This window comes from Urocampus carinirostris, chromosome 16 (assembly GCF_059441175.1).
Source record: "Urocampus carinirostris isolate Australia breed hairy pipefish chromosome 16, RoL_Ucar_1.0, whole genome shotgun sequence".
Lineage (NCBI taxonomy): Eukaryota > Metazoa > Chordata > Actinopteri > Syngnathiformes > Syngnathidae > Urocampus > Urocampus carinirostris.
Window position 1 is genome coordinate 4,175,096 of NC_142364.1, and position 21,622 is coordinate 4,196,717.

The window sequence follows — 21,622 nt, forward strand, 5'->3', positions numbered from 1 at the left end:
ATTTTTTTCTAATTGTTTTGGATTGTCTTTGTATTCAAATTGTCAGAAACTGAAATAAAACAAAACATCTCATCTCATTAGCTGCACCGCTTATCCTCAGTAGGGTCGCGGGCGTGCTGGAGGCCATCCCAGCAATCATCGGGCAGTGGGCAGGGGACACCCTGAACTGTTTGCCAGCCAATCGCAGGGCACACGGGGACAGACAACTCGCTCATTCACACCTAGGGACAATTTGGACCGGCCAATTCACCTGAAATGCATGTTTTTGGAATGTGGGAGGAAACGGGAGTGCCCGGAGGAAACCCACGCAAGCACGGGGAGAACATACAAACTCCGCACAGGAAGTCTGGAGCTGTATTTGAACCCACGCAGGAGGTTCCCATGACACGAACTGTGCCGCACATGCGCTAACCACTGCGTCGCCGTGCTGCCTTAAAACAAAACATTTAAGAGTCTTTTACCGTTTTTTTTTTCTATGAATTTGGATTTGTAATTTTTTCTTATATTTATAAATATAAGACTATAAAAATGTTTCTTTAAGATTTTTTTAAAGAAAAAAATAAATAAAATAAAATAAAACCACTTTCTGTCATGATTACCGATATGCATCACCTTTGGCGCCAACTGCCTCGGACTCTGATTGGCTCCCTCTCCCTACTTTAACCCACTTCTATCTGTTCCCTTTTGTCAGTCCGTCTGCGAACCTCAGTTAAAACTAGGCAAGCCTTTTTCGACCCTGACTCCCACCTGTTTTTGCTCCCGTCTGTCCCCCGGCTTCGACCCGTTTTTGATCCTGACCTCGTCTACTCTCCCGTCCCGACTTTCGACCTCTTTTGTCTCCGACCACGTCTACTCTCTTTTCCTGGCTTACGACTCGCTTCCGACCCCGACCACGTTTTTGCGACCGACCCGTTTTTCCAATCCCGACACCGCCATCGCTCGTCACGGAAGATCCACTTCCTTGTTCAAAGCGACCTGCTTCCCGCGTTCAGCAACCACCGGATCGTGGGCGCAACCCTTTCTCTCTCTTCCAATAATACTTGTCAGAAACGCAACGCAAGTGGGTTCTATCTCCGTTCTGGTCCTGACACTTTCACGTATTTTGCCGTCAACAGCTTAACCTAAACTTTGGGCTCAATTTACCAAAATTTAATATCCATTTTTTTGTTAAATCTCTAACACTTTATCTAAAGACCTTTTATAAAGTCACCTCAATTTTGTCTTCATAGGAGATCCGCTACCTTGGTCAGGATCCAGATGCGGCCTCAGAATCTCCCACTAATGGAAACTGCTTCCCGTCCGCATACATCAGCCCCATCGGCATGGATGGAACATTCTCCTCGGTTGCAATGTCCCATTCTGGATCTGCTCATCACCAGCCCATCCTTGAAGAGGAACAAAGACAAGGTGTCTCCATGCATCAGGACCACTCGGCCCCCACAACCAACGGACACCTAACCTCGGAGGAACCGGACCACTGCGGCGCAAAATTTGAGCTGAGAGCGTTCCAGGAGGACAAGAGACCGGGAAAACTCATCACCCCGGGAGAGGAACATCAAGTCCGAATCACCAGACGACGTAATCCGGATGAGGTATGCTTGATTTCTTCAAGTGTCTCTGAAACTGGTTTGAAGGTTCCATCTTTTGATGCACGTACTAGGTCCAGGAGTTGGAACGTGAGCGTTTGGAGCTGATCAAAGACCAAGCGGTGAAGAAGAACCCTGGTATCGCGCAACGTTGGTGGAACCCACCGCAAGAGGTTGTTAAAGCTCCTAACCCTATTCCTTGACAGGGTTGGGTAGGGTTACTTTTACTGGATTACTTTCAATGACTTTTGGATTACTCCAATAGCAAATATGCTAATAAAAGACAAAAGAAACTAAATATGAATAAAATGACTCAATTTTGTGCAGGCTTGGGGACTAACGGAACACACGGAAGGGCAAAAATGATGTTGGCAAGCTGTTTGGATTTCTTTTCATTTTGTTTCCGTCGCATTTTATGTTCGTTTTGCCGGAGATCAAAGAGATCAAAGCCAGGAGAGAAAGCTTACCATGTGTTGGGAGTCATCATTTGATTCATATTTAGTTTCTTTTGTCTTTTATTAGCATATTTGGTATTGGGGTAATCCAAAAGTCATTGAAAGTAATCAAGTTAAAGTAACCCTACCCAACCCTGCGAGTCTTTCTTTCCTCTCTCTTACTATTTCTCTTTTTATATCTTGTTTCTCACGTTCTCTCTCTCTTTCTTTCTCTCTCCCCTTCCCCTTTTCTCTCACTCTCTATATCTCTCTCTCTTTCACTCTCTCTGTCTCTTCTTTTTGTCTTCTTTTGCTCTTTGTCTCTTTCTCTTTTTGTCTTTTACCTTCTTTTGCTCTTTCTTCCTATTTTCTTTTTCTCTCTCTCTTTTCTCTCTCACTCTCTTTCTCACTCTTGCTTTCCCCTTATCTCTTTCCACCTTTTCTTTTCTCTCCTTCTCTTTTCTATTTCTCTTTCGATGTCATTCTTCCTAGTTTTTTCTCAGGGTTGGGTAGGGTTACTTTAACTGGATTACTTTCAATTACTTTTGGATTACTCCAATACCAAATATGCTAATAAAAGACAAAAGAAACTAAATATGAATCAAATGACTCAATTTTGTGCAGGCTTGGGGAGTAAAAGAATACATGGAAGGACAAAAAGCTGTTTGGATTGATTTTCATTTTGTTTCTGTGGCATTTGATGTTAGTTTTGCCGGAGATCAAAGAGATCAAAGCCAGGAGAGAAAGCTTACCGCGTGTTGTGGGTCATCATTTTATTCATATTTAGTTTCTTTTATCTTTTATTAGCATATTTGGTATTGGAGTAATCCAAAAGTCATCGAAAGTAATCCAGTTAAAGTAACCCTACCCAACCCTGTTCCTTGGAATATTGAAACTCTCCTTGATGGGATCTTTGGTGGCTTTTTCCAGGTTCCTTTGGAAGAGCAGCTGGACCCCGAACAGCTGGAGTCTCTCCGGAAATACCAAGAGAGAAAAAAGCAGAATTTCACTTGTGCATATTCACAGGTAGATTTTGATTTACTCACGAGTCCACCTACTGGCCTCAAGTGTAAAGGCAGCCTCACTGTCCACACCTAGAATGCAAATTATCATGAAAACATTAGTACGTTGGTGATTTTTGGGGGGATAAATTGTATGAACAAACTTTATAAAAATTTAAAATAAAAATAGATTACATTCAATTTCATATTATTTTATATTTTATTATATCTTAAGATTACACTGCAAAAAATACCTTATGAAATAAATGAATGCTCACGCACACAATTCGGCCATTTTATTTTTTTTACATTAAAAAAACAGGAGAAAATACACATTTTAAATATAATTATTATCTCCTCTTGAAGGTAGTACAGGGCATTGAATAACTTGTTTTTGCATTGTGACGAATAATACATGAAAACATGAAAAAACCTACACTGTCAGGACCAGAACGGAGACAGGACCCACTCGCGTAACGTCTCTCAGTTTTATAGGGAAGAAAGGAAAGGGTTGCACACACAATCTGGTGATCGCTGGTCGCGGGAAACAGGTCGCTCTGAACGCGGAAGTGCGACTTCCGTGGCGAGTGATGGCGGTGTCGGGAGATAGTAGAGCAAAAAAGTGGTCGGGATCGGAAACAAGTCGAAAGCCAGGAGAAGAGAGTAGACTTGGTGGAGATCAAAAACGGATCGATATTCGGGACAGGGGAGCAGACGTGGTCAAGATCAAAACGGATCGTAACGGGAAACAAACAGGAGCAAAAACAGGGCAGGCGAAAAAGGGCTTGACGGGCAAAAACATTGATTCGCAGGCGGACCGACCAAAGGGGACTGATAGGACAGAGTTTTTATACTGACAGGAAGCCAATCAGTCAACAAGCTGCAGCTGGTGCCACACAAGCGGGGCCAATTGGGCGCCATGGCAACCGTGACACATGGGCGGGGCCAATTGGGCGCCATATGCAAATTTTCAAATATTCAGTTTGAAAAATATACATGTTCGAGTTAAAATCATAATATTTATGTTTTTCAAAAGCACGTAGAAGCTGCACGCAAAAAATACTCGAAAAAAGTATTTTTTAAAAATAAAATTAAAAAACACAGAAAAAAAAAACATGATATTATGGTAAGTATAGTAATATTATTTTCTATTATATAGTATGTATTTTTAAGGTAAATGCCACATATATACGTGTTAAACATTAATGTTAAAAATTGTAAGTACAAAAATTGATTTGAATTATCTTATAAAAACATATTGTGATAATTAAAATACTGATATTTTTTAAAACTAAAAAGGCACGTATAAACTGCAACAATAATGTGAAAATATTAAAAATAAGTTTTATGTTTTTTATAAATTTTCTATTAGATTGTCATTGAAGAAATGATATTGCAATAATAAAGATAATGATAAGTTGGCCACAAAGACATTAATGCAATAACATATATTTTTTTATAAATAGAAAACTTTTTAAAAACTAAAGGAAAATATTAAATATATAAATATTAAATTTGTTTTTATTTAATAAATGCTCTTCATCCAAACCTTTATTTTAAATGCTCATTAGCGAAGCTCCTAATTATAATTATAAATTTATATCCATTGAATTTAAAATAGTCTTTTTTCTCGTTATGTGTCTATTTACATTGTTATCTTATGAACATAAGAAATCCTTTTTTTTAATTTAGGTTTATAATATTTGGATATTTTTTTTCTCTGAATCTGAAATTGTATTGATTTTCCTGTCAAATAATGTCAAAATGTTTCCTATGTTATGGTTTCCATTCATTCAAACATCAATAATAACACTTCGAGGGTGGCCAAAATATGCTCGTATAAACCTAAACTGCACACTTTACCTCACCAATAGAAGATGCTACACATGAAAGCAACCTTTTTTGAAATTAATTTTCGTTTTTCTAGCCCCAAGTGACCGGCCCCCCCACTCTGGTAACATTCGACCCCGAGCTAATGAGGAAGGAAGACATCGTGGGAAAAAAGATCGACTTCTCCTCGGCCAGGAAGCAATTCCTGCAAGCCGAAGTCCCAAAAACCACGGTGGCTCCTCACATTTACTCGGCCAGACCTTTCTCCAAAGCCAAGACGGAAAGCGGCGAGTGTCACGTGAGCTGGTCGGACGCGGGCGAGTTCGCTAGTGTCCGAGCCGTCATGACCAACGTAAGCGACGAAGAGGAAAGCACGCCCCCTGGTGGCCATCCGCCCGAGGAGTCGGACTCGGGCTTGGACGAGCTATCGCTTCGCTCGCAGGACGCCGCCGCGCTCAGTTCCGATAGCGTTAGCGATAGCGGAGCCTCGCTGCCGCTCACGCCCGTGTCGCCCTCCACGCCCGTCAACGGGGGCCAGGACGAGCTGGAATACCGAGCCGGGGTCCTGGTCCGGGACGTCATCCGAGACGCCGTCTCAGCCAACGGGGACGACTGGAAGTCGGCGCTGGAACGGTTGGAGTCCTCGCAGAACGGCGGCTCGGTGTCTCCGTCCTCTCCGCCGTCTATAGGGGGCGCCGAGCGTCCGGAGTCCACCGCTAGCGTCCCGGAGACTTTGCCGCAGGTAAGCGGACACGGAAAGTACAACCCCTATTTATTCACGTTCAATGCACATTTTTCTGCACAAGACATTAAATATCTCGGGCAGCACGGCGGCGCAGTGGTTAGCGCGTGTGCGGCACAGTTCTAAGGTCTCGGGAACCTCCTGTGTGGGTTCGAATCCAGCTACCGGACTTCCTGTGCGGAGTTTGTATGTTCTCCCCGTGCTTGCGTGGGTTTCCTCCCACATTCCAAAAACATGCATTTCAGGTGGATTGTCCGGTCCAAATTGTCCCTAGGTGTGAATGAGCGAGCGAGTTGTCTGTCCCTGTGTGCCCTGCGATTGGCTGGCAACCAGTCCAGGGTGTCCCCTGCCCACTGCCCGATGATTGTTGGTATGGGCTCCAGCCCCCCCCGCGACCCTACTGAGGATAAGCGGTGCAGCTAATGAGATGAGATTAAATATCTCTGGAACTATTAAAGAAGAGGCACATAGTTAAAAAATTATTAAGTTTAAAATTTCTTAAAACATTTCAGAAAAATATGTTCTCTAAATATGTGTTAAAAATGTCCCACTGAGTTCAAAGAGCCTTTATATTTTTTATTCCACCTTACCTATCTGCTTTTATCTTACTTTTAACCCCAGTTTACCGGCCACAAAGCTCAATACGCTAGATTAGAGGAAACGGGGCGACGCGCGTGCCCGCAGTTTCCTTATATTCTATGAATGAAAACGAAATTGGTGAAAATAAGAAAAGGACTGTTTCAAATACAGTCCAAATCCAACCCAAACCCCTAGAAAGGTAAAAAAGAGTTTATTCAAGCGTATCTAAGAATTTTACATACTTGCACGTGCAACAAAAGGAGCTTGACAGAGGATGCAATGTTTTAAGCCAGCAGGTGGCGTCAGCCAAATTCTTCGTTCTTGATGGAAAAGATGAACAAGCAAAGCCGACATTTTCACACAGGGGCAGATTTAATTTAATCATTAATTTAACTAAGTGTACTCCATCGAAAGCGGCCGAATTAGTCGAATTCGTGTCGTCTGAGTCTCCGGCAAGTCCTCTCACTTCTCCTCTCGGCCCACGTCTTTCCGCAAGATGGTGCCCCGGCTCCTCCCATGGGCGCGCCAACGACGCCCCCTGGGCTCCACCATCTCGGAGAAGAGCGCCGCGATGTCTGGACCAACCGAAACAACGGAGAGCGTTTCTCAAAACAATGCCTGACGTCCTCCGTCAGAGTCCTGTTATCAACAGAACTAGACCAAATATTCTGCATTCGGAACAGCCTGACCGTCATTGAACTAAAATCTTCATTGCACTCAATACATGTAACTTGTATTCAATCGTATAAAATCCTTTATAGTCAAATGTATAAAATCCTTCAACAGTTTTAGAACTATTTGGAAATGGAGATATATAACGAAGAAGAAATGATATCAAATTAAGCTACCTAAATAAATATCATATATTGTGTTCATACGGGAACAATTTTTGTGGGGAACAAAAAATCGACTATTTATGATTATATTGCAGGTTGTTTCCAGTGAAGAGCCTCCAAAGACCCAAGAACAGTTGTCTTTGTCCGGTCCCAATCCTCCCCAGAGACCCAAACAAGGGGGTCCCCGGATCAAAATCCAGTCTTCCTACACCAGAGCGCTGGCGTCCTCCACCGTGGCCCCTACTCAGGCCCCCGCCGTCCCCGCCCACGTCCCGCGACCGACCCCTGTCTACCGCCCCCCTTCCCCGCCGAGCCCCGAAAAGTCCGAGTTTAGCTACTTCAGCAAATACTCCGAAGCGGCTGAGCTGCGCAGTACGGCGGCCGCCGCCAGGGGCCCCGAGGTGGAAGTGGCCCCCGGGGGCCCCTTCCGCCTGCGCTCCAAGAAGCAGCGCACCCTGTCCATGATCGAGGAGGAGATCCGAGCTGCCCAGCAGAGAGAGGAGGAGCTGAAGAAAGCGAGGGAGGCGCTACCCGGGAACGGGACCGCTGCCAGACTGGGGCCCCCGGGCGGCCCTCAGGGGCCCGCCGGGGGTCGGATCAGCACCGTGCCCCCTGCGGACAAGATGAAGAGCAACAGCCTGCCTGCCAGACTCACACTCACATCCAGGACGGCACCGGGTGAGTGCTAATAAACCAAATTTTTATTTACAAAATCGTTCAGTGCCATTGACGGCTCAAGACGTCATATTGTGGTAAGCGGAATATATTTGTTCAGGGATATTTTTCGCTCTAACAAAAATGACTGGGAAGTATAAACTTCCCTTAGTTTACGTTTTTTTTTTTTCGACCATAATCCATTCCAGAACCCTGTTCGAAAACCGATTTGTTCGATCACCGAAATCATTTTTCCCATTAAAAATAATGTAAATCGTTTTAATCCGTTCCAACACCCTGAATGTTTACCTTGAATGTTCAACTTAAACATAAAGCTAACCCAGGCTAATCGTACGTTCGCGTTATCGTAATCTTTCGTACGAAAGATTAAATATGAAGTCTTTAAAATATTGCCATTACCAAAAATTTTTAGCATGAGGAAGTTAGCATTTAGCCGTTAGAATCACTTTTTAGCATGTATCTGTTAGCATAACTCATTAACATGAGTCCATTAGCATATTTTGTAAATATGAAGTTGTTACAATATAGCCATTACCAAAATGTTTTGGGGATGAAGAAGTTAGCATTGCTGACAGTGTTTACACCTAGCTTGCGGTAATACTTTCATACGAAAGATTACGCTAACATGAACGTGTAAAAAAAGGATAAAGAAAAGAATTATGAATAGGATTTCTTACCTTTGTGGTGGTCAGCAGAAGGCGCAGGCAAGATCAGACACTCGCAAACCTCCTTCATATTTTGCCATTATTTCTTTCGTAACTGCAATAGTTGTACGCACTACTTTTCTTTTTTCACCTGTAGCAAGTTTGCCGCTTGCACTGACTTTCTTCGGAGGCATAATAAGGGGCTAAAACACCCGTACGCCGCTCAGCATCGCACCCTAGCGTAGGCACTCACGCATTACCGGCGTTCGAACTCCGATTTTTTGACCGAACAGCGAAGCAAGAATTTCTCGAAATTTTTGGTCCGACTCGGATTTGTTCGAACTGAGAGGCGTTCGAAAAACGAGGTTCCACTGTATATTGAAACAGGAAAATAATAGTTGTCTCAAACTAACCCCTTTCGCATTTTTCCAGGAAAAATCGAAAAAGTTCGCCCGGCGCCGCCCGTTTCGCCTTCGCCATCGGAGGGCGCCCTATCCGACGCCGGAAGCGAGGATTCCGGAGGCTCTCGGCCCAAAAATTTCATGCAGACGCTCATGGAAGACTACGAAACGCACAAAGTGAAGAGGAGGGAGAAAATGGAGGACAACAGCGTAAGTATTTGTTTTTAATGTCCAAAGCGTAAAATACGATGTATAAAAGCCTAAGAGTGTCAAAATTCTAACGAGCATGGATTTATGTAATATGGATTTTAATTTTGATGAATATGTCATTATAGCGATCTCTCGTTTTCGTATGGGCTGCTCCCCAAAAAGGGACAGGCAATAGTTAAACAAGTAGAAACCTTAGTGTCAGGACGGGAACGGAAACAGGACCCAATTGCGTTACGTTTCTCACAAGATTTATTAAAGGAAAGAGGAAGAGCTGGGCCCACGATCAGGTGTTAGCTAGGCGCGGGAGGCAAGTTGCCCAGAAGTGGATCTTCCGTGGCGAGCGATGGCGGTGTCGGCAACGGAAAAAAACGGGTCAGTAGTCGGGACGGGAGAGCAAAAACGGGGTCGGAAGCGATTCGTAAGACAGGAAAGGAGAGTAGACGTGGTCAGGATCAAAAACGGGTCGAAGCCAGGGGACAGACGGTAGCAAAAAACAGGTGGGAGTCAGGGTCGAAAAAGGCTTGCCTAGTGTTGACTGAGGTTCGCAGATGGACTGACAAAAGTGGTGCCAAGCAGATGCAGAACACCATGGTAATCTGTGAAATAGCAAAACCACAGAAAGTTAACCTAGGGAGGGATTAATTCCAGTCAATTCAAGTCACAGATTGCAAAGTACAGACTATTATTACACTATCCCCTGATCTAAATCCGACATTAGGGCAAGGAAAAACTCAAAAACCTTAGCATGAGGAAAGTCGAGTCATGTTTATTTGTTTGGCCCTTAATCACTAGAAGTCTCAAAGTGCTGCACAGAACATAGACTGTTCCAAAGTACAGACTATTATGACACCATCCCCTGATCTAAAACCTACATGAAGGCAAGGAATAACTCAAAAACCTCAAGTCAAGTAATGTTTATTTGTGACACCCTTAATCACAAAGAGTCTCAAAGGGCTGCACACACCACAGACTATTGTAAACCAAAGACTATTATGACACAATCCCCTGATCTAAAACCTAAATGAGGGCAAGGAAAAACTCAAAAACCTCAACATGAGGCAAATGAAGAAACCGTATTATGATTACTGTATTATGAAATATCGACTTACTATTATTTAAAATCGAATAAATTCCACTTTGTTTTTTTATCATCGTGTATTTCTATACGCTTTATTTTCAAAGTACTTTGACCAAATGTTATAAAAGGTGGATTTCAATAAGGAAATTTCAAGGTCTTGTCATTATAATAGCCTGACTTTCCCAACGGAAATCTTTGAGCCCCCAACAGGAAATGAAAGTAAAAGTAGCAAACATAGAGGAATTATGGAATATGTATTTAATAAAACTGTCGGGAACAGTGTCCGGGAACAGGGTTAGGGTTAGGGCTTTGCTTTACTTCATACCTGTCGCGTTCCAGGGCTCCCTGGCCGTACAAAATGTCGTATTTTCCCGTACAAAATACAAAATAATCGTCCACCATATTTATTTTTTTCGGAATGATGCATGATGGGAAATCCCCAGGCGGCAGACGCATGCGCACAGTTTTCACCGGATGGTACCCATCATTGAAAAATTTGCGTTTTTCCGTATACATTTCCTCATACGTTGTACTCGTCTTAAAATGCATAAAAAACGTACTTTGTACAGCAAAACCTTCCTTCGCATGTTCGTTTTATTTCCAGGTTCGGAGACACTCAAAATAAAAGCTGTTTACTACCGAATATTCCGGGCACAAACGGCAACATTATTCTCATTATTTTGATATTCTTTGTTTTTCCGTCTCTTTGTTTACCTCCTTTCTCTCTGTCTCACCCTTATTTTCTTATTCTCCCTTTCTCTATCTCTTTTCTTTTTCTCGTTTTATCTTCTGTCATTTTTTTGATATTCTCTTTATTTTCTTTCTCTTCCTCTCTCAGTATTTTGATATTCTTTCTTTTTCCATCTCTTTCTTTCCCCCTTTCTCTTTGTCGCATTTTCCCCTTTCTCTCTATTGTTCTCTCTCTCTCTTTTTTTTCTTGCTATGTTCTCTCTCTCACTTTCACTCTTGTTCTCTCTATCTATTTCTCTCTGTCTCTATCGCTCTCTTTCTCTAACTCTTTCTTTTTTGACTCATTTTTCTCTTTCTTTCCCTCCTTTCTCTCTTTCTCACCCTTTTTTGTTCTTCTCCCTCTCTCTCATTTTTCTTTCTCTCGTTTTATCTTCTCTCATTATTTTGATATTCTTTCTGTTTCCATCTCTTTCCCCCTTTCCTTCACTTTCTCTCGTTTCCCCTTTCTATTTTTATCTCTTTCTCTATTGTGCTCTCTGAATTTCTCACTCTTTTCCCTTTTTCTGTTTCCCTTGTTCTCTCTCTTTCTCTTTACGCCTCTCTCTTTTCTTCTCTCTTTCCTTTTCTCTCTTTCTCTGCCTTTTTCTACCTCTATTTTTCTTTCTCAAACTAGTCCGGCCCCGTTTTTTACAAGCATGTGACCCCCAGCTAAACTGAGTTTGACACCCCTGATAATAAAGGAACTGCTGTAACATAAATACAGTAGTTATGAAAGACACAGCAAAAAAGTCACACCCACAAAGCTCGGTAAACGAGGAAGTAGATAGATAGATGTCTAGATAGATAGATAGATAGATAGATAGATAGAGCTTTTACTCCCCCGGGTGGAGTTAAAGAGCCTCATTACCCACTTTTATGACACATGGCGATGAAATGGTCACGCCGCACGATCAAGCCTCTGGCTGATTGGTCCGCGCCGTGTTGATGCAAATTTCCCAATAGTCCTTTGAAGCTTGGTAAGTCATTGTTATCTGCACAGACTGAAACCAAAGACACATTTCCCAAAGCAAAGGCGGTTTACGACACCCTTCTGAAGAGTTGCACTCAAGACTGAGGTCAAACTTAGGACAAGTATTTTTGAGTATAAGTGGAATAAAACAGCGTATAAAATAGTGTATAACTTCACAATCCAATTCGAATAAATGGTCTAAAAGTGATTTAGATTAACTTCTATTTTATATATATTTTTAAAATATGATGATTTAATAATACAAGTTTATGAGACTGTGGCGGCACCAATTAAACCCTGGTAAGAATCTTCCTATGGTATGGGAATCATTGTTGTTGTCCACCATTATGACATGTTTGTTGATGTTGTGTATTGTTGCCTTCCTTCCACCGGTCACGCAGTACGCCCGTTTTTTGCTGGCAAACGAGGTAACCACCAAAAACCTGGTCTCTGTTTACACTCACAGACCTGGGACTCACCGGATCAAAGAATAATTAAGCGATTACGGATCTAAATTCATTTAAGGTGAAAATTGAGTCCCAGGTCTGCTTGTGGTCTCACCGTTGTTATTTTGTTGTGGTGTTCTTGTTGCATGAGTTTGTTGAAACATTTTGAACCATCTCAACACACCCAATGCACAATACGTGAATCAGGGTTCGTACAAGTGCTTGAAATCCTTAAAAATGCTTGAATTTTAATGTGTTTTCATTGATAGAGAAGTGCTTGAATTTTGGGTGGTTGTAAATGCTTGAAATTGTTGCCATGTTTCGCAACAAGTCTGCTTCAAGGTGGGGTGCGTAGTTCTAGGTGACACTATAAAGGATGTGTTAGCAATGCCTAATGAGTTTAAAGAGCCCTTATGCTTTAGTTTTCCTTTTAGTCAACCTGTGTTTATTTTACTTTTGTCATGGCTGTAAGTGGTGGAACAAAACCCTAAAAAAAGATGAAAAAAGCAGTTTATTTGAGCGTGTCTACGAAATAAATGCAAAACATGTGTTACTCTGCTGCCACCTCCTGGCTTAGTCATGATTGCAGACTTAAGTTTTCAAATAATTAGAATTGACGCAAACACTGCACTCTGGTGGCTTCCCTTTGCCATTGCATTTATGCTTTTTTAACGGCAACTGGCATTAGTTTATATGCCCATGAAAAATGTGTCCTAGTAGATGAAAACAGTTTGTTTGTCCTATGAAGTGTCATCGCCCCCTACGGGTCACATTTATAATGGGCAATACAAAAAATGAAGGTAGCACTTCCCAGTGGTAAATTGTAATGAGAAAAACTTCCTGTAACTGAAAATCTAGGCTATATAGTACTGTCATTTACTCAATATGTAAAAACCATATGTTATGATAAAAGCACATTAAGATTCGAAATCACATATGTCAATCGGAGATATATTTATGGATCTGCATAATCATAGCTGATAAATTGAAAAATTGGCTTTAAAGTCCTTGAAAAGTGCTGGAATTTGACCTTGAAAAAAGTGAACGAACCCTGAAGAATATGAACGTAGATTCCCACACCTGCACTGAGATCCTCTTTTTTTATTTTTGTCAAAATATAAATGAGTTACCGTAATTAGATCATGTTTTTCAGTTTTATTTTGGCATGAGTTTGTGTGTTAGCATCTTTTCAAGCATGAAACTCTTGACGGATAATGCTCATATTCTATATACAAATAAAATGTCGACTCGTGAATAAGAAATTGGAGATAATGGTTTTATTATGGAATTTAATCCATCAAACTTTATTGATTTAAAAAATATATCTGTATGTATTTTCTCATAATGTGTTTGTTTAATTTTTGTATATTTTTTTTGTTGTACTTTTTATTTTTATTTTTATTTTTTATTATTATAATATATTAAGTATGTTAATTAATAAAATTAAGTGTTTTTTATTCACTTTTTATATTTTATTTGTTCTTTTTTATAAATATATTTTCATTATTTAAAAAAATATATTTTGGGGGGTTATATTCAAAATTTGTATGTCAAATAAGACGGATTAAATGAGTAAAATAATCAATAATCATAGTAAAAATGTGATAAAGGTTTATTTAAAATTTAAAAATATCAAGTTGAATAATATGTGTTACTTAAAACATGTAATTTAACGTATTTTATGAAATGTTTTCTTTTTCTTTTATATTTATTTCTTATATTAGTTGTATTAATTATATTATATTATATAACTAATATATTAAACTAATATATATAAACTATTAAATAAAACTATAAACTATTTAATACAAACTAATATATATATAACTTATATTAATTATTTCTTATATTAGAAATATATTATTTCTTATATTCTTGTGTTATATTATATTTCTTATATTTATTCTTATATTATTTCTTATATTATATTTCTATTTATTTATGAATTATATTTCCTTTTTCTTTTTTTCTTTTTCTTTTTTTTTTCTTTTTTCTTTTTTTTCAATATTATCTTTATTAAATCTTTTCTCATTACCATATGATCGTTGACTTTTGTTTTGGGTGGTTTATTTAAAGTTTACGGGGTGAAAGAAGATAAAATAATAGAAAATATTCAATCATGAGATTTTTTTGAAATTTAATTAAAATAATACTTGTAATAATTGGTATTGGTTTCAAGAGACTGAAAAGAAAAAAATGTCCACATATCGTAAAGCACATTATGATACAAATACTTACTCTCTATAGCAAACCAGTTGAAAGTGTCCCTTGAGCTCCCCTTGTGGCCGGCAGTGCATGGTGCAGTCTAACAAGCTGCATTTATCAACATATTTGTAGATGTATTTATTTATTTTCCCGTTCTTTAGGTTTTGGAGGCCACTCGCATCACTCGACGGAAAAGTGACATGGCGCTCAAGTGGGAAGCGGGCATTTATGCCAACGAGGACGGAGAAGAAGAAGAGGAAGAAGAAGAAGAAGAAGAAGAGTGAAATTGCGCCAAAACCATGCAAAGCAGGCAGGGCGTAATAAGTATTTATATGATGATAAGTGATCACGTGATCCAAGAAGTTCTGAAATGTATGGACGTGGATTTTGCAAGTGTAAGAGAAAGTAGAGAAGTACGTGATGTAAATTGCATTATGGTTGCAGCAACCCCCCGGGATATGACATGAATCCAATCTGAGGTAGTGATCGCTTATTGAAATTGCCATATAGTGGGGGATAGAAACCTATGGTAATGAGGAATGAACACCGGTACCCCTGATAAAAACATTAAAATAAAAATATGGGCTGGGTGGATCCACTTCCTGTGGTGTGTCTTGGACAAGTACAGCCTGATGGTGCCCATCCCTATCCAGGCCAACACATGTTTCCACCTAGTCTAATACACGCATTTGATTAAATAACCTAAAACTAACATGTTAGGGGAAAAAAAATGAATTTTTTGAGCTGGTCGAGTGGAGTAGCAGGTGGATGCAGAGGAGACAGCAGTTTAAAGATGAAACAGATTTGAAAACTTCCACTTGCGAGGACTGTCATGCCCTTAGAAGATCTCCTTGCTTTAAGACTCCTCCCTATTTTTATTCATACTTGTGGCTGGTTAAGGCCATGCACCTTAGCGAGGGTTGCCTTTATTTCCATGGTTATCATGTTTTTGCTTCTCCCTTTAGCATCACCGCAGGCCTTGGGACTTATAGCAAATAAATACAGTGCAGAAAACACAGTATTGTACTTCTGATTTGCTAGGTCTTTACGGAGCAAACAAGATTCTGAACTGGCTAAGGATACAAAAAAGCATAGTGGGAGGTAGTTCAGCCAACAGTATATCGGCATTTTCATGATGATGTGACATAAAACAACAGCATACAAGCATTTTATATGACGTAGACCAATAGCTAATAAGCATTTTGGAGTCGTAATGCAAAAAATGGTGTTGTTGGCGTGGTATAGTGGGAAAAATTCTGTAAAGACAGGGCAGGAAAAATATCTTCATCCCGGGGGTCTACTGTATTTCCATTGAAGGTTGTCTGAAGGTCAATGAAGGTTTATGAGAAAATTTCAATCACGGGGAAAAAAGCGTAACTTTAAATCGGAACGATTTTTGGATATTCAGTATTAGTCGATGTATTTAGAACAGAAAAGGCGAGAAAAGATGGTGTTTGTGTATTGGGTGTTTATATAAAAAAACAGGCGTAGGATTTTGTTTTGGAGAAATGCAAATTTATTCCGGTGTTCCGCTTCTTGTTCTTGCTTGAAAAAAAGAGAACCAGTTTGCCTATAGATCTCATTTCCTACCTACTGATTTTGAGGGTTGTCATGGAAGACCAAAACTGCCAAAATGTTTTGGTTTTTTCCCATTGTTTCCTTTCCTATTTTATTTTCCCATTTTTTCTTATTTTCTGTTCTTTATTTCGCTTCTCCTGTCATGATTCCTCGTCACCTGTTGCCTGCTACCTGATTGGTTCCCTGTCCTTTTTTAAGTCCGGTTGTCAGTCCGTCAGCGAACCTCTGTTTCTACAAGGCAAGCACTTTGACTCTGACTCCCGTCGGTCCCGCTTTTTGCACCCGTTTTCTACCCGGCCGGTCCTTTTTTCCCCGTTTGTCTCCGGCGACGAACTGTTTTGGATCCCGACCACGGTTTGCTCTCCCGTCCCGGCTTACGACCCGTTTTTGATCCCGACCACGTTTTGCTCTCCTGTTTCGGCTCTCGACCTGTTTTTAACCGTCCCCGACACCACAATCTCCCGTATTCGGAACTCGTTCCGATCCTGTGCGCGGCTTGCTTCCCGCGTTCAGCGAGCACCGGATCGCGGGTGCTGCCTGTCCCCTCAATAAACTTGTGAGTAAACGTTACGCGATTGGGTCTACCCTTTGTGCTGGCCCTGACATCTCCTCTTCTCATCCCTTTTTTTCTTCTATTTTTTTCTTCCTTTTCCCTCTTCCTACTTCCCTTTTTATTTATTTTATTTTTTTCCCCATTTTCTTATATTTCCATATTTTCTTCATTTTCCCATTTTTCTTTATTTTCCCCTTTTCTTCACTAGTTTTCCCTTTTTGCTTCTCTTTCGCCCCCTTCTTTTTTTCTCCTTACCCCCATAATTTCTTCTTGTTTCTTCTATATTTTGTTTTCCCTTTTTTTCTTATTTTTTGTTCTTTGTTTCGCTTCTTCTCTTTTCACCCATTTTTCTTCCATTTTTTTCTTCCCTTTCCCTCTTCCTACTTCCCTTTTTATTTATTTTATTGTTTCCCCATTTCTTATTATTCAGTATTTTCTTCATTTTCCCCTTTTAATTCATTTTTCTTTTTTCCCCCTTTTCTTTACCAGTTTTCCCTTTTTTCTTCTCTTTCGCCCCCTTCTTTTTTTCTCCTTCCCCCCATAATTTCTTCTTGTTTCTTCTATATTTTGTTTTCCCTTTTTTTCTTATTTTCTGTTCTTTGTTTCGTGTCTCTTCTTTTCACCCTTTTTTCTTCCATTTTTTTCTTCCTTTTCCCTTTTAATTCATTTTTTCTTTATTTTCCCCTTTTCTTTACCTGTTTTCCTTTTTTTCTTCTCTTTCACCCCCTTTTCCCCATCATTTCTTCTTGTTTCTTCTATATTTTGTTTTGTCTTTTCTTCTTATTTTCTGTTCTTTGTTTCGCTTCTCCTCTTTCCCCCCTTTTTCTGCCATTTTTTATTCCTTTTCCCTCTTCCCACTTCCCTTCTTATTTATTTTTCCCCCATTTTCTTCTTATTCCATATTTTCTTCATTTTACCCTTTTAATTCATTTTTCTTTATTTTCATCTTTTCTTTACCAGATTTCCTTTTCCTGCACCCCCTTCTTTTTCCTCCTTTACCCCCATTATTTCTTTTTGTTTTTTCTATTATTTCTTTTTTCCTTTTTGTCCTTTTCTTGTCTCAAGATTACACATGAATAACATAAAAATGGACACTTTTATTCAATATTCAAATGAAAATTAAAAAATACTATTCTGTATCATGCAATGAATTAAAACGATCTGTTCTCACATGTATTTATTTGATTTTTGATATTTAGTTTCCTATTTACTTATTTATTCTATCTTTTTCACCTCCATGCATTCATTTCTATTTTTGGCACTTTTGGTCCTCCGTAGTTTATAGCCTCGAACGGCAGTGACTGTGAAACCCGGTCTCACCTTCAAAATAAGAGCACACGGAATGAAACCAAACTAAGAACGTGTTTATATGTTAGTTTTACTATTTGACTCGGACTGAAAAGTAGGATTGTTCTACTTTACTGTCTTTTTCTTCAGATTGTTTCCACCCAGCATGCGAATGTGAGAATGAAACCAAAGGTCACCATTTTGTATTTGTCCGTGTCTTGTTGTCCAAGTGTCCTTCGGCTAGACAGGAGCTAAGCGGGATAGCTTGCGCACAACTGGCCGCGATTGTATTTATTTGACGGCGGGGTTGGAAATTCCAATTTCTTGACATCTGTGTTCACAAAGCGCCTGCACTAAGACCCAAGCTAACATAGGAAAAGGTTTCTCTATGTGTACTAATATATATTTAATGACCAATATTTAATAACTGTCCCTTTAAGGTTAAGAGTGTTAAAAAGGAAATACTCCTGTTAAGGGTGGGCTTTACTACAATTTTATCTTGTCACAATGCTAATGCTAGTATCGTGCACTAGCATTAGCGGCTAGCCGCGCGCACTATAGCCGCTAATGCTAGTGCCCTTTCAATAATGCCAGGTTTTGATTTTATTTGTGAAAAAAATATAAATAAATACAAATAACGAATATTTAAATAGACTCCCTTTTAAATAGACTCCCTTTAAATGATTTTTCTTTGTTAAAAACAGAACAAAAAAGACACTCCAGTAGTTGTTTGGCGATACAACAGATTGTCCGAATGCTAAAGCTAGCTAGCTAGTGTTCGTTTTTGTCATTAATGCTAGAATTTTTTCATTTAGTGAAAAAAATTGGACGAGACAATATTAGATTGTCACAATGCTAGCATTAGCATCTTAAGCACGGCTGCTAATGCTCGTTTTTTTGTCATTAATGCTTGATTTTTTTTCATTTAGTAAAAAAAGTGGATAAAAGATCAATATTCGATTGTCATTAAGCTAGCATTAGCATCTAGAGCATGGCTGCTAATTCTTCTTTTTAGGTCATTAATGCTAGATTCTTTCATTTTGTAAAAAAAAGTGGACAAGACAATATTAGATTGTTACGAAGCTAGCATTAGCATCTTGAGCACGGCTGCTAATGCTCGTTTTTTGTCATTAATTCTTGTTTTTTTTAATTTAGTAATAAAAAGTTGACAAGACAACAATAATAGATTGTCACGATGCTAGCATTAGCATCTTGAGCACGGATGCTAATGCTCGTTTTTGTCATTAATGCTAGATTTTTTCATTTAGTAAAAATAGTGGACAAGCCAACAATATTTGATTGTCACAATGCTAGCATTAGCTTCTTAAGCACGGCTGCTAATGCTCGTTTTTTGTCATTCATGCTAGATTTTTTTCATTTAGTAAAAATAAGTGGACAAAACAATATTAGATTGTCACGAAGCTAGCATTAGCATCTTGAGCACGTCTGCTAATGTTCGTTTTTTGTCATCAATTCTTGTTTTTTTTAATTTAGTAATAAAAAGTTGACAAGACAACAATAATAGATTGTCACGATGCTAGCATTAGCATCTTGAGCACGTCTGCTAATGCTCGTTTTTTGTCATTAATGCTAGATTTTTTTCATTTTGAAAAAAAGCGGACAAGACAACAATATTAGATTGTCACGATGCTAGCATTAGCATCTTGAGCACGGCTGCTAATGCTCGTTTTTTGTCATTAATGCTTGATTTTTTTTCATTTCGTAAAAAAGTGGACAAGACAACAATATTAGATTGTCACGATGCTAGCATTAGCATCTTGAGCACGGCTGCTAACGGGTGTTTCTTTTGTGATTAATTTCACAAAAAAGGTGGACATTACAACAATAGATTGTCAAGATGCTAATGTTAGCATCGTGGGCACGGCTGCTAATACTCTTTTCTATGCGTTAATGCCAGATTTTTTCATTTCGTAAAACAAAGTGGGCAGTACAGTACTAGAGTGTCAAGATGCTAATGCTAGCATCGCGGAAACAGATGCTAGCTGCTAATGTAAGATTATTTGCATTGATGTCAGGATTTTTTTTCGTTTTCTCAAGTGGGCAAAACAAGGAGATATATATCCGTCTCAATGCTAATGCTATTATCGCGGAAACGGCTGCTAGCCGCTAATGCTATTGTATTTGTATTCATGCCTAATGCTATATTTTCTTGATAAAATCAGATGGTAATTTCCTTTTATAAAAAAATCACCGTTTTAGCCATTTTGCCCATCCTTAACTTTAGAAATGAATTGTACGACATTTTATCGAATTATTTAAACTTTTTCAGAGTTGCTTTGAACTTTTAGCAGCAAACGCATTGTTTTTTTTTTATTAGCGCTTTACGAAGACACACCCCGAGTCGGGAATCTCAATTAAAGGGATAGCGTCGTAGCTTTTGGGGTGTTTGGATTTTGTGTGCAGAATTGATATATTTATCTTTTCCCGCCAATCGACGGAGATTATAAACTCCGTCCATATTTTAACCACTCGTACGTTCATAACCGTGTTCCATTTTATAGCACATGTACGGCTCGCAGTTATTTGCCTGTTATACATATAACTATTTTCTCAATAAAGACAAAAAATGACAATGTTGTGGTTATTTGTTCCAATTAGCACCCACAAAGAAAGGCAAGGTTATCCTAGATGTGAAAAACACCAAAAGGCCGACTCTGGACTTCAGGTTTTGATGACTCAACATTTTTTGTCTATAAAGACACTCCGCTCTCCCAGGTTGGAATTGCATGGTATATCAACATTTTTCACAGGCAGTCAGGCAGGTTACCCTAGATGTGAAATACCCCCCCCAAAAAAATGACTGAGCAGTTTTTAATTTTTTTACTCATTATTTTTCCAAGAAAAACATTCCACTTTCCGAGGCCAGAATTACAGTGAATACATGTAGGTCATCCTTGATGTGGAAAAAAGCCGACTCTGGACTTTAGGTTTTGATGACACAACATTTTTTGTCCGTAAAGACACTCCGTTCTCCCAGGTTTGAATTACACGGACTATCGAAAACATTTTCCACAAGCGGTCAGGTAAGTTACCCTAGATCTGAAATTACCCCGACCCAAAAATATATGACTCTGCATTTTTTAATTTATTGACTCATTATTTTTCCAAGAAAAGCATTCCACTCTTCGAGGCCAGAATTATAGTGAATACAGGTAGGTTACCCTAGATGTGAAAAATGCCAAAAAGCCAATTCTGGACTTTAGGTTTTGATGACTTAACATGTTTTGTCCATAAAGACACTCCGCTCTTCTAGGTTTGAATTACACGGACTATCGAAACCATTTTCCACAAGCGGTCAGGTAAGTTACCCTAGATGTAAAATTACCCCGACCCGCCAAAAAAGACTCAGCAATTTTAAATTGATTGACTCATCATTTTTTCAAGAAAAGCATTCCGCTCCCCGAAGCCAGAATGACAGTAAATACAGATAGGTTATCCTAGATGTGAAAAATGCCAAAAAGCCGACTCTGGACTTTAGGTTTTGATGACTCAACCTTTTTGTCCATAAAGACACTCCGCTCTCCCAGATATGAATTGCATAGTATATCAACAACCTTTTTCACAGGCAGTCAGGTAGGTTACCCTAGATGTGAAATTAGCCTGACCCCGCCACAAAAAATGACTAAGCAGTTTTGAATTTATTGACTCAGAATTTTTCCAAGAAAAGCATTCCACTCTCCGAGACCAGAATAACGGTGAATACCGGTGGGTTATCCTAGATGTGAAAAATGCTAAAAAGCCGACTCTGGACTTTAGGTTTTGATGACTCAACCTTTTTGTCCATAAAGACACTCCGCTCTCCCAGATATGAATTGCA

General features: G+C 39.4%; 1 protein-coding gene across 1 annotated transcript in view; it reads left to right on the plus strand.

Moving 5' to 3' along the window:
* palm2akap2 (PALM2 and AKAP2 fusion) overlaps positions 1 to 20,378 on the plus strand; it is a 146,811-nt gene extending 126,433 nt beyond the window's left edge. The window contains exons 11-18 of the mRNA XM_088320037.1: positions 1,230 to 1,592; positions 1,661 to 1,759; positions 2,951 to 3,046; positions 4,949 to 5,593; positions 7,104 to 7,686; positions 8,760 to 8,938; positions 12,117 to 12,143; positions 14,528 to 20,378. Of these exons, the coding sequence (XP_088176163.1) occupies positions 1,230 to 1,592; positions 1,661 to 1,759; positions 2,951 to 3,046; positions 4,949 to 5,593; positions 7,104 to 7,686; positions 8,760 to 8,938; positions 12,117 to 12,143; positions 14,528 to 14,650 (2,115 nt within the window). The 3' untranslated portion in view covers positions 14,651 to 20,378. The remainder of the gene's footprint in view (positions 1 to 1,229; positions 1,593 to 1,660; positions 1,760 to 2,950; positions 3,047 to 4,948; positions 5,594 to 7,103; positions 7,687 to 8,759; positions 8,939 to 12,116; positions 12,144 to 14,527) is intronic.
* The last annotated feature ends 1,244 nt before the right edge of the window (positions 20,379 to 21,622 follow it).